The 14,170-nt window shown below is 38.3% G+C and overlaps 1 protein-coding gene across 3 annotated transcripts in view; it reads right to left on the bottom strand.

Annotated features, from left to right (window-relative positions):
* The window catches only part of CADM2 (cell adhesion molecule 2), a 586,546-nt gene that overhangs the window by 195,192 nt on the left and 377,184 nt on the right, over positions 1-14,170 (bottom strand). For 2 of the 3 annotated variants that reach the window (XM_036384807.2, XM_036384819.2), the window contains exon 2: positions 9,276-9,302. The exons of the other annotated variant lie outside the window; for it this stretch is intronic. In XM_036384807.2, coding sequence (XP_036240700.1) covers positions 9,276-9,302 — 27 coding nt within the window. The remainder of the gene's footprint in view (positions 1-9,275; positions 9,303-14,170) is intronic. 3 annotated transcript variants of the gene reach the window in all.

The raw sequence follows: 14,170 nt of genomic DNA, 5'->3' as shown, positions 1-14,170 counted from the left end.
GCTGATTTAGGCCTTTATGCTTCATCTAAGAAACCAAGATAGAATTAACATAAAACCACAAATGGTAGCAGTGATGGTAAATCCTCAGCCATTTAAACACCGTGTCTTTCACTGACCACTAAAGTAAAACAAGTTCTCTGAAGATCTGATCCCATACAGAGATTTAAGGAACAAATCTTGAGATCTGACCTAATGTGGAGAATCATTAAAAGCCCTCTGGTTTTCAAAAGAGGAATTTTAAGAAAAAAAATTCCTTATACTTAAAACACTTTTTCACTTCCTTTTGTTATAAAAGCACACTGAACAAGACCAAGCCTGAAGGAAAAGCCTGTATTTTTAAAAGTGTCTATATTTTCAGAAAAATAAAAACCAGTGACCATGGGTTTAACCTGTACATGAACTGTTATTTTTTCTCCTGTATTTCAGTATTATTATCTGATATAATTATTATTATTCCTTTTCTCTATATGAAATTTCGAAAAAAAAACCCAAACTTCAATAGAAGTTGAGAAATTTAGATATTTAGGCCAAAGAAGTTGACAATCTGCCTCAGAGCAGCAGCTCCAACCAACTGCCAGATATTAGGCGCTCATGCCCAACAATTCCACAGGACGTAGAAAATATGATGAAAGCATCTTGGGAACTCACTATATCCTTTTAGATTGTGCCTAAATCAACAGTCTAGACTCTGAAGCAAAGTGTTTTGTCTGACTAGAATCTGACAAATTACTTAACTGAGCCAGCACACAGCAATATGTGTCTGAAATGCAATGTGCTGCCTTTGGAAATTCTTTGCCGAGAATCATAAGGGCTCAATGCTCAAAACCATGACCAGATTTACAGCAGCACATCCATTCAAATAGCAAATAAAGCAACCACATTTCCAGCAGAGTTCTATTCAAGTATGGCAAGCTCTCCTAATACACTGCTTTTGACAGTCTCACATGCTTAACACCCAAATGAGCACAGAAAAATTGGAAAAAAAAAAGGCAATCAGAATTTGTATTAACCACTGTGGAGGGAAGAGTGGCCTATCTGAAACTTGGGGAAGAAGAACTGACAAAATGCTTTAGTCAATGATAACCAGGTCCACCTGAGAATGGAACATCCTCCCTAGAGTCCCTCTCCCACAGCTGTGTTGCACTTCACAAGCATGAAAACAGACATTATTATGTCCTTATTCCAACCCAAATTCTTCTGCACTGACTAATAAAAACATTTAGCCAATAAATGACTGACACATTGGCTCAGTGTAGATGCTTCTCAAATAAAAAGGACACGTTGACAGCAATAGCCTGCCCCTACAAATCTCATTTTGGGGGGGCTTTGAACCTTCCTTTGCTATTTCTGTACTGTTAGAGCAACTCTATTCCATAATAGCCTGCAACTTCAGTGAGTGTTATATGATCACAACTGTTAATACTGAGTTTTTTGCATCTGCTCTGGAAAACAGAATAAAATGCATTAAAAGCTGTAAGAGGACACGTAGGCTTGTCAAAGTGCTGCTTCCAGAGCTGCTCCATGTAAAAAATGAAAAAATGATTCATGTATTTTTGGTCTCCTTATTATGTAGCAGGATTTGGGAACTTGAATGGCAAAAAAATTCTGACAGAACTACAATGGTGAGAATTTTGCCTGCATACACATGACATCATGTGGAAACGTCAGCACTCTCAATATTGGAAAGATCTTACAGATGTAAGGGCCAAGTATTTCCCAAAAATAATTACAAAGAGTAAAGAACAGTCAGCAACTTTGTTAAGAACTATTATCATCATTATGATTCCAGCTTTTCTCCCTGAGGATCACTGCTGGAGTTTGTAAGGAAGAAAAAAGGACAGGAAGGTATTTCGTGAGTTTTCTAAAAAGATCTCCAGAACTCAGGCAACTGCTTTCTCTCCCAAATCTTCAAGGACAAATAGTATACATATGACATACTTAAGTAGATTTTCATGATTTTTTGAGACAAAATTATAATGTCTTCCATTATCTAATGGAAAACCAAACCATGAAATAAGCTAGTGTCGTGATCTAACATGAATTTTGCATTTAAGAGGATATAAAACAAAAAAAAACATTCAACAAGACCCAACACAATTTTAAATTTAAACCTTCACAGTCCTTCTGCACTCTTAACATGGCCATTTCAAAACTTTTTCACTTCCAAACTTTTCTGGCTTTTTGTTTGTCTGTGGAGTGTCTTCAAAGACAAGCATGAAATTTGGTTCTACATCACCACTTTCTTCCTCATCAGAAATGCTGAATATAAGAAAACTCTGACCCTTAACATCCATAAGAAATCATGGAGGAAAACTTGAAATCCTTATGTTTCAGGCTCCCAAGTTTAACCTGTGGACAGAAATTAATCCTCGGAGGAAAGCACAGGCTTTATAAGCTGGAAGCAGTGACTAAACTACAGGGGAGGAAATACCAAAGAGACAGTAAAGGAATGGTTATAAAGGCTAGATTGGCTTTGTTATTCTCTCTGAAAGTACAATCACTTACAAATACTAAAGGTGCTTTTAATACCTTTAAGTGACATATGAAAATTCTACCTTTAGAAGTCAAAACTGTACTTTGAATGAAAACATCATAGGATTTTACAAAGCAGAGCTCCTCTACTTCAATAGCACTAGAATATCTGAAAAAATTTCAATCAGGTTTCAAATCCTGCTATGCTACTACAACAGTCTAGGCAAGCTTTTTGTAATGACCTTGTAGGAAAGGTGGAATATGACAGGTTTTTATTTCTACATGTCTCAGGGGTGAAAGCTTATAACCATAAATAAATGCGCCTCCAAACTACTGATTTATGGAGTTTCCCCAGGCTCTATATTGGATTCACACTTTCAACATCTATACACTTCCACTTGTTTGCAACTTTTGCCATCATATGTTGCAGAGTGTCATTTTTGCAGATGATACCCTCAGTTAGCCATTCCTCAACCAAAAAAAAAAAAAAAAGAAAGGAAAAAAAGGGGGGAAAAAAGCACCAGCAAAGCTAATTCCTTACTAATGTCAGTAACTGAATAGCTGAGAACTTTGTGAAGATAATGCAAGTAAGAAAAATAGTATTTTTTTTAGTCTCTTTGTGTTCATTTATTTCATCCTGCTCCTTACATGGACAGCTGCTGTGTTACTGACTTAATTCTATGATAATTTGTTGAATGAGAAATATCCTTGGCTAATTACATGTACTAAAGAGAGGACTTAAAGTGGTGGGTTCAGACCCTGTAGGCCTTGCAACTGTGCTGACTAATTCTGGCCAACACAATTTCTCCTGGTTTGCATGTTTTCAGTCAAAACTCTGGTATGAATGAAACCTATTCTTTACCCACATATTTACAAATATACTTATGTAGAATACGCACAATAAATTTTATCATATTATGTGAGAAAATCAAAGATGGCTGGGAAGAACATGACCAATGATGAAGATCTGTTGAAGTCCAGTGAAAAAAATTGATTCTTAACTAAAAGACAACGTGAGTAATTGCACAACTATCCAGGCAGTAACAGAGTATGTCGGTTCAACACTCTTCACATGATCCCTCCTGACTTAAGCTTCAAATAAGCTGATACCAATTTCATTGACATAATGAGAACAAACAAAGTAAATCAAGTGAATAAAGTCCAGAGTGATCTTTGCCTCCTGGATAAGATGCTTTTAGACAGTGCATCAACTGCTATGATGCTTTATATTACAGACTGAGATGTAAGCCTTAAGTAGCATTGTTAAAGCTAAATTTAATCTCATGTTTCTGAAAGAGAATCAGTCTCTTCTTTTAAAAGTAAGGCAGAAACAATATACTTCTTCATTTGTAGAAGAAATGACTGAAGAACAAAAATGCTTTTCCATGGTTCTCAAAAATAAAGAGAGTTTCTTTGGGATACAGATGCAATGAAACTCAAGAAAAAGACACAACTGAAAAATCCTCTAGATGTCGACCGGGCTACAGAAAATAGTCCTGTTATACCCAAGTTATGAGGCAAGTGAGAAGGAGTTCAAGGCACTTACAGTACTTAAATCTGTAATACTAAAATAGAAAAAATAGTTTGATGGTATCTCCCATTGAGAAGACATTCCCTAGAACCATCAGAAGTACAGATTTCATGCCAGTTTTTGAGAGACAATATAGCATTGTGTTGGTACTACAGCAGAACTCTGCTATGTGAGAAGCAGTGGCACTATGATATGAATGGGACTTCCCCTGAGAAAAAAATTAAAAATAGAGCTTCATACACAGCTAACATGGGAGAAAGAAGCATGTCAGAAATAGCTACCAATCCAACAGGTTTTTAAAAAAGACTGGACAGCGTGAATCCTGCAAAATTAAAGCAGTCACAACTTTCCCTCTGCAAGAAGTCTCTTCTTGGTGACTTAGGAATCTTCTTGGAAATGTCACCATTTCTAATCTGGGGCCCAGAGGAGACTTAGGAAGAGAAAGAAATGTTGTATTTGTAAACAAGCAGATGATAGATCTTTCTGGAGGGCTTGCTTTCCCTCTCTGCAATAGAAGTTGGCCTTTATATTCTTTTTTTCTTTATAAAAAGTTGCCATAGTCATCCTCCTCAACAACAATGAAAAGTGCCACCAAAGAAAAAAACAAAGCAAAACAACAAAACAACAACAACAAACCCCACAATCAAAATTATCAGAAACTCTGATTTACACTCTGAAGGGTTAAAAGCCAATTGCCTAACTACAGGAGGTTTGGGAGAGATCTGACAATAACTTTTTAATAACAGATGCCACTGCTATTAAACACTGGCAAAACACGTCACTTTCTTTGCTGCAGTACTGCTTGTTGTTCACTTCGGGACATGGCACACTTTGGGACAGAGGCATAATGCCGAAATACAAAGGCCGCGTGTCCACCACGGGTGTCCCATTGCCAAAGGCGTCTCGTGCCATGCCCCACCCCTCATGTGAGTGGGTTTTTACTGTAAATAAGCCAACCAAAGCAGACTACCAGGCCGTGAAGAGTCTTGAAGCCCTCAGAGCGCACTTCCTCCCAGCCAGAAACGAGGCTATGATGTGCACTTCCTCATAGCCTCAAGGCTATGTGCACCTGAAGAAGAAAGAGAGACTGACAGCACTGAAAAAGTGTTGCTGAGCTCACCTGGAAGTTGCCCGTGGGTCCCATGAAGACAATGAGCAGTACTGCAGCAAAGAACATGACGTGTTTTGCCGGGTGGGGGTCCCTGTGGGCTGAGGGCACCGGAGCTGCCTCATGGGAGCTGTTGCCGCCATGAAGGCCGGAACTAAAATTGACGAAATCACGCGAGAGTTCGCTGAGGCCTACGTCAAGTGGGGGCGTGGCCTCAGAGATCTGAGACTCCTGATTGGCCAGCAACCGCGCAATTTCAAAACTGAAGTCTGCGTGCTGATTGGCCCACCAGAGGGAGGCAAGAGCCGTTGGGCCGCCTCCCAGGAGGGGTCACAGTTCCACAGGGCCCGCGGTGAATGGCGGGACAGCTGTAACAGGGAAGACAAAGACGCAGCAGTCATGGATGACTGCTACGGCTGGATGCCGTTCAGTGAGCTGCTCCAGCTGACCGAACGCTCTCCACATACGGTCCCTGTGAATGGAATTGCCGTCTTTGTGGAATTCACAAGCAAGAAGATCATTATGACCAAACCAGGAACAACATGCCTTGTGGTGTGGAGAGCAGTTCGACGTGAGGGCGTTGTACAGAAGGATCAACCATCTGTACATTGTGGAGAACAATGAAACATGAGACAAGCCACAGATTATGCACAAGCAAACATTCACCTCGAGGAAAACACTTAAAAATCCCATTTAGGTTTAGGAACAGGGAATGGGATTTGCTATACTTTTCTCTGTTTTGGAGATAAGGGTGGACCATCCAGCAGTACAGGCCTTATGAGGCCTGGGTTAAATTGAAAGAATTGGAAATAGAGAGTTATTCTGTAAAACAGATCTAAGTCCTTGTCTTCATCTTGGGTCATGCTCATCGGCCAGAAATGGGAGTGTATCAAAGAAGTGAAAATGAGGAGCACAGAACTCAATTTCTCAACTAATTACATTTGAATGAAGACACTTGGCCCTCTCTTCCACTTGCTGGCTGAAAATTCACACATCATTAGCAGATTTGGTAAGACCATCCAGGATGGAAACCATTGTTAAAGGCTGCCAGAAGAGATCTGCAAGAATATTGTCTCAAAATTGTCACAAAAGCACTGCTTAAGAGGTCAAGGCAGTCTTCAAACAGGTGCTCTGCTAGAGGAAATGTTCATTTATGGAGATCAAGTTAAACAAATCTTATCTGGTGCATTAAGAAATGGTCCTTAAAATATTCATGCACTGAAAAAACCTCTGATAGCCTGAGATTTTCAGGTGGCATTTTCAGTTTCTGCTTCACATAATGAAGTGCCATAAATCCTTTTTCATGTTTCATTTTTCCCCCTCCTCACCCTTTCAAACCCTTCTGAACTAGGCTTCTTGGCAATGTCCTAAGTATTCTGCCCATAAGTATCCTGTGGCAGCATCTGCCCAGGAGTCCAAGGAAAACGCAGAATGACAAGGTTGGAAGAGACCTTCAAGGTCATCTAGTCCAACCTGTTCCCTGACACCTCAACTAAGCCATGGCACCGAGTGACACATCCAGTCTTTTTTTAAACACATCCAGGGATGATGACTCCACAATCTCCCCGGGCAGACCATTCCAGTATTTTAAGATCTGGCCTGTGCAAAACCTAAGTATTTACCACAAAAAAACTCCATGCAGCTTCTTCTAGGTCATCAAAAGTCTAAGAAAGAAAACCATGGTAAAATCAAGCAATCATAGTGTAAATCTATCCTGGAGCTGTCAAATCCTTGAGATACTTCAATTTGACTGGAAGGCTGTGAGCAAACAGATTTAAGTGGGTTTTACTTACAGGGTAGCTCAGTCCAAATGACCTGCAGACCAGATGACCTTTCAACCTAGATTGATTCTGAGTGCCTCAAAGCAAGGCTAAAGTAGAGAGTTCAACAGCTGCTTTACAGCACTTAATACAAGCAGTCTTTGACAAAGACTGAGAAAATACTTCAGGAAATAGCATTGAATTCAATGTTTGAGAGCAAAGGCTCTGTTGTTCAGCTTACAGACAATGCCACAAGGAGGGGGAGGGAAGTGGAGACCAGCAGGAGTTTTCCCATGCTAACAATGCACAAACAACAGACAGGTGTTCCCACAGAATATCATTTAATAATGTGCTCTGGAACTCTCAGATCTTAGGGTAGGCATGAGATCAACTGTGCCTTGCTGAAAATGGCAGCACAAATTCCAGACTTTCGGAAAGGAAAGATGAAGACTCATACATAAGAGCAAAGACATAAAGGACTGCTGTATTTCATATTATAAGTGCCAAAAGAGAAACTCCTCCTGAGAATTCTCTCAGTTCTGAATTGATGTTTCCAGTGCCATATTAGAGAACTGGTTTCCAGTTAAGTGTGAGACTTGAAAAGGAGGAACAGACCTTTCTTTACTGCTTAGACAGAGTAATGAGAAAAGCAGTAAGGCATCCTCTACTTCATGTCTTCCACCACAGGAGATCATAAAATAGGTCCTATGCTTTTGGTAAAAGACAGAGCTATTGCAGGACTGAATTCCTTGTGGATATTGGGTGCTTTCATCCCAGGGCTGTTCAGCTCCAAAGGAAAAGCCGAGGACTTCTTGAAGGCACTGTGCAGCTGAGCAAGAGATCGCCAAAGATAACGCAGATCACAGTGTCAAACCTCTTTCAGGATATAGTTTCAACTATGCATTCAAGATGCATGTGCACTTCTGAAATAAGTGTGTGTTAATGCTCACAGATGAGTGGTACCCATGAGTAATTCTGAGTCATCCTACAATTCCTGTGCCTCCAGGGCAATTTCTGTTTTAATGGCAATATATGGGAGTATCAGCTAATCACTGAATACTGATGAGATTGTGTTCATTTGTGCTGAAAAGTCCCTTCTGTGGATGTTGCCTTAGTTTGGGCTTTTTTCGTTAATTATGAAGGTCTCAAAGTCTTGACCCTGCTGTTACACAGCACCACAGCTGAATACATAACAGTACAGAAAGGAGTAAAGCAAATTTTAAAGCATGCATAGGCAAATAGATGAACTTGATTTTGTTCACTCCCCTCATTCATGTCACCCAATGCATGCAAAGTTGCTGAGAAAAAGATCTTACAAAAAGCCATGCAAGGGTTTAAAACAAAAATACAAACCTGAGCTGTATTTTAATTAGTGGTTTAATTATTTCTAATGCATAAACACTCCCAACTGGGTTTATTTTCTTTGATTATTATTATTATTATTACTGTTCTACGACCTCAAGCTAAGCAATGTATGGAACTGAACTTTGCAAGCCTTGTGAATCTTGGCTTCCAAAATACATCTAAACTAGCAGAGATTTTTGCCTTAAAATCTGATGTTTAATTATCAGACAACTCAAATTTATCTACCAGAAATAATATAAAAATGATATTAAAATACATGTTCTCATGTTTTTTTCCATGCAAATATACGTTCATATGTATAAATGCACATTCATCTGTATATATAAACATGTATCCATTGATTCATGTCAATCTGTAAGTCAAAATACACCCCTCAGGTTACATTTGCTACATCACTGCTTCGTTGAAATTCAGGAAATGGTTTACAGCACTGCTGACCTTACATGATTAGTTCTGAAAGGTTTCCTTCTTTGTCACACTGATTTGTGGCAATCACCTTGCTGCTCTGAAGCCATAAATCTCTGCAGATATCATAGTATGTCTTTCTATATATTGCTATGCTATCAGGAACAGTGATGATCATTTATACTAGTGTGAAAAGACAGGAAATGCTTAGGAGACACTTAGGAGTTCATTGTTCTCTGTTCAGATATTTATGACTATGACTAGAGATAAAAAATATAAATTACATTTACATATTTATGAGCATTTTTATGCAATATCTTCATTTTGATTAAAATGCCATCAATATCCCTACATTACTATAATGAAAGTCAGAAATCTAACTACAATGCACTTAGTTTTATCTTTTTCCTGAAAACTTCCCAAATTAAAGCAATTAACAAAATACAGCATGAGCAGTGCTGATTGATAAACAATGCATTTAGGTGTAAATTCAAAATTGTAAAGAACTAATCTGGCATACCATAGGACCTAAAGATATTTTTCTTTGTTTGGAGAAGCAGAAACAACCTTGGGAGAAAATGCGTGGGCTGCAGAACCATGCAATGCAAATTGAAGGGTGCAGGCAGAAACTCACCTCTAGCTTTGTTCTTTGTAGCAGCCACTGGAAGCAAGGAAAAGATTGCACAAGAAGAAGAGAACAAAGATAGATTAGACAGAAGTTTGAGCAAGCAAGAACACAGAGAAACTTCATCACTATCGATTCAAGGCTAACAAACACCGTTTCTAAGATTATTTGACCTATTTATTAGAGACACTGCTGTGCTGTGAGAGAGTTCAGATCTATGATTCTGTCAGAAACCCTGCATTGAGAAGTTGGAAAACACACCAGAATACACACTCAAAAAAGCACAGTGAGGACTGCAGAAAAATCACAGATCATTAGTCACAAGTAGGTGAGAATACATGCACACACATTAGTGAATTCCAAAACTTAAAGCACAATTTGGCTTCCCAAAAGTACATTCTGAAGAACCTAAATCTTATGTCATCCCCTTGCTCCTATTACTTGATAGATCATTTTTCTGTGCAGGTAATGCAAATAAGCATCAGTTAATCTGCAGATACTCCAATGATTTACAATCTGCTATACAATCACTATTTTTCTTCATTGAAACCTATAACTTCAGATTGTTCTTGCACCCTAATGGAACATGCAAACCAAAAAGAACAGATGATATTTTAACCAACAGTAACCAATGTTCAAACTCACAGAAATAGGGAGAGACACTACAGCCTTCCTTGAGTATCCTGAATCCACACAGTTTCATGCTGGTAGTATTTCATACCCAGCAGGGTAACAAAAACAAACATTGTAGCTTAAAATGTTTCACTAACAACCACATCATCACCAAAATAAACAGAACCATTGTTTTCTGAGGCTCAAGAAGAATGTTGTTGAAATAAAATATTACTCAGAATCCAAAGTTGGAATAGAATCACTCTGTTAATGGAATTAATTAAATTACTCAAAAAGATGCCATCCAAACCTCTCTAAATTCTCAAGCACACTCTGAGAAGGCATTCAATTAAGAGCCTCTCCATGAAAAAAAAAAACCAAAATATGTAAATATTTCTCTTCCGTTGGCCCTTTTTGTAGGGCACAACTACATTGACAATTCAAAGGCAGCTATGCTTGAGACCAAAAGACATGAAAGAAGAGAAAGACCAAACCCTTTTCTGGTGGCTTTGCTTCTCTTGTTCATATCTAAAAGGCAATCTTTATTTGCTTGATTGGCTTTTTTTTGTTTTTGGTCTGGTGTCTCACCAGTCAGTCTTTACTAAAATAAGCAAGGAGTGCATAGCAGTGAAGACCAAGCTGCCATATATGAAGAAATTGTTGAAAACCTGAAACTTTTAGGTTTATGAATGCATCAAAATATCGATTCCCTAGCTGCTTTTATTTTTCAAGTTTTTCACTGGTCCCTCCTTTACTTCCAAGTTCACCATTGTGACTTGTCAACATTCTCCTTGCAGTGAAAACAACACAAAAAATTCTGCTTTGGGGAGGTACAATGAGTGCAGATGCTTTTGCGGAGCTCTTTCCATAGGGCTGTTTAACAAGACATATTCACCTGCAAAGTGCCCGTAAATCTTACACGAGCTAAATATTGCTTGTGTAATAAACAAAATTAATGATGCCATTCTAATTTTATAAGAAGTGAACAGTTTCTCCTTCATGCAAATCTTAGTTGATAATGAATGCACTGAGTTCATCAACCTGTTCATTTTATTACACTTCCCCCTTTTTTTTCCAGTCCTGAGAATTACATCTACCTGAATGTATTATCACTTCTAGCCAGAATAATCATATAAACTTAATAAAGGTCTGGAGAAAACACTATCTCCCTGTCCCCACCAGAAATTTAAAAGCAACAGGAGACTTTGTACTTAATTAAATAGAATAAAAAAAATATGTGTATAAATAAATACATATATTAAAAATATATGTACTTAAACTCTTCAGAATATATATACACACTGTTATATGCATATGTAATTGGTATAATTTATGTTTATGGACACACATATGCATGCATATTAAAAGAACCCACACATTCCATGATGAGACAACTTTATTTTGAAGCACATGCACTAGACAGAGAATTATTACCTATCAGTAAATAAAGAAAAGTATTAAATGAGATTGTACATTATAATTGGAAGTAGGACAGGTTACTAAGCTTGTTAGGCCAATTATAACTCTCTGCAAACCCACTAATAGAGGACTAGATGACAGTAACCTTCTCAAAAATGTCATGTTCAATACTTGTAAATTTTCCCATTGACAGCATGGTCCAATTACAAGTCAATTCATAAAGTTCAAACTGCACAACAACCAAATTAGCTGAAAATGGTCTTACAAAATATAATTCTGCCTACAGAAGGCAACTAGCTACAGCTGTTTCCATCTTTCTGATACTTAGCATGAAGGAAAATTCCCTTTCATAGATATCACTGAGGTAAGTTTTTCTTTTTTTCAAAGCTGAAAGAATTTTCCTCTCTTCCCTTTTTACTCACCTTGTCCCTCTGTAAAAAGAAGACAATTTTCAACCTATATACATTATGTTTGAAAAATTTTACCTACCCCTTGTTATTACATGAAAAGCCATAGAAGACAAGCATAGACAAATGTTTTGAATGAGCATCATCAAGACTGAAATTTAGCAGACGGAAGCTGAGAAGTTGAGATTTTGGCTGGAGCATCAGATATGGGAAAACTCAGCTTTTTATACCCCATGTCAGTGACAAAAGACTGTAGACTTCAAAAACAATAACATTACAGTCAAAGAATCCACTTTTGCTTTAAATCTTCAGCAAGTCAGTTGACTTATCCACATTTCACATAATACATTGTCTTTCTTCTGACCTAGGCTTCCTTGCTTCCTGACAGAAGAAAAAACTCTTCAAGGCAGTGAGTCTACCTCACCTTAAAGTAGGATATGTATATGTTACTATCTCAGGACACTGATTTGAGACTTCTGTAATACAAATCAAATTGTTTAAGACTGGCCAGTAATTATTTTTGGGCATAACATAACCTAAAATCTGCTGTATATGTCTGGAATACTTTCTTGGTCTAAGTTAAGAAGCCAATCAATAAATGGATAAAAAGGAATGCCATCTGATATTTCCCTATGTTCAGGGATATCTGTAAAAAAAGAACATTTATAAGGGCACTTCCATTTAGTGACCCTGTCTTATTCTTAGGAAATTTTTTCTGGACATGAAGGCATACTGCAGAAAACTGTGAACTGTCACCTTTTTAGAACTTAAGGAAAATTTTTAAAGACCGGACAAGAAAGAGAAACAAAGCAGGTGTGCTGCTTATGCATTGGAGCCATTCATGGAAGTGACTTTCTAAGAGAAGGTGCTCGCAGTTTCCTTTGTGTCTGACAAAAAAAAACCAATCAGTAATTAGCTTTGAGAATTGACAATCTGTTAAACCACTGAGAAAGCTGGACGTGCCTCTATGTTCAAGATGAAAAAATCCTAGGAAGCTCTCTTTTCCTTCCTGCCTGAGAGGAGGTTACAAGGCTGGCCCTGCTCCCATCTCAGACATAACAATCTGCAGGCCCCAGGCAAGACATTAACTCTTTCAGTGCACAGATAAGATTTGCAGACCTTCAGTCCTCACTCTGTTGAGAGAAAAGGACAGAGTGAGAACATGTAGAAGAACAACATGAAGACACCAAGGTCAGTGAAGAAAGACTCAAGTCCAGATAGGAGGAGATGCCTTGATTTTGGGGCTGAAATTCTCTAGGAAAGCAATGGAGAAGAATGCAATTGATCCATTAGACTCTTTTTCCCTGAAACTGGTTAAAAGTATGGGGAGACTTAAATGTTCCAATTGTAGATATTAGCAAAGGCCTCTATGCTAAAGTAACAGATATTTCAGCAGCTGTGATTTCATGAGAAGTTTGACCAGAGAGAGAGAGTGATGAAGACCCTTCTGCCCCCAAGGAGAGAAGAAGATGATCTCTGTTCTCAGAGATGAAGATGATCTCAGAGAAAGGTAAAGAAAACCTTTGCTCTTGAACAGCTCGTCTTTAAAATAGTACCCCATAACTTTACATGGCCCATAAACACAGCTGTGCGAAAACCGTGAAAGATGGGAGGGACTTCATGATTGCAGATACCCGGGCAGCTGTTATCTGCGGAAATTGAAACCATAAGAGAAGTGTTTTCCTGTGGAGCAATCTCCATAAACTGACAAGAGGAACTCCTCTCCTTCAGTGAGCTGAAAAAAGACTATTCTAGAATTGTTTCTGTACACTGTTAGTGGGAAAGAAAAGGTTGTAAGAGGGGAGGAGAGGTGTTCTAAAGGTTTTATTCTGATTCTTATTATTCTTTCTTTTAGGTACTGTTAATAAACTTTCCTTTATCCCCTTTTAAAGTTTTCAGCCTGCTTTGCCTTACTCCCAATCCTATCTCACACCAGGAAATGAGTAAATAGATTCTAGTGGGTGCACTGGTGTTTAGCCAGCACTGAACCCACCACATTAATTGGGTGGGAAATCTCAAATTAGTGAACCAAAACCACTACAGTAGGAACAAAGACCAAATTTTCAGAAGTCAGGTTGGAAGGCATGACAGAGCTACTAGATTTCTAGGTAAGGCAGAGAAATAAATCTCCTCTATTTTCTCTAGCAAGGTTAAACAGTATTGTATTCTTTCAAGGCTCTTGTGGTCACAGCATATGTAAAACAAAAGGGTTGGCCACCAGGGAAAGGTCTGTGAGTGAGGGCATCACAGAACAGCAAGAACCCAAGGTCAGTGATCTCAGGGGAGTCCCACAATGAGAGATCTGGAAAGAGGAGGAAAACTGCCAGGCACAGCTAAATTTCACAGAACAAATGTTTTTAGGGCATTTTTAAATCAGAAAAGTAATCCTGCTGTAGCTGTGCTGTCAAAACGATCTTTCAAAAAATCATTGCCTGAATGTAAAAACTTAGATTCAAATTTCAAAAA

The sequence above is a fragment of the Molothrus ater genome, chromosome 2 (genome assembly GCF_012460135.2).
Source record: "Molothrus ater isolate BHLD 08-10-18 breed brown headed cowbird chromosome 2, BPBGC_Mater_1.1, whole genome shotgun sequence".
Taxonomy (NCBI): domain Eukaryota; kingdom Metazoa; phylum Chordata; class Aves; order Passeriformes; family Icteridae; genus Molothrus; species Molothrus ater.
Note: the sequence above shows the minus strand (reverse complement) of the source record. Positions and strands in the feature narration are given on the sequence as shown.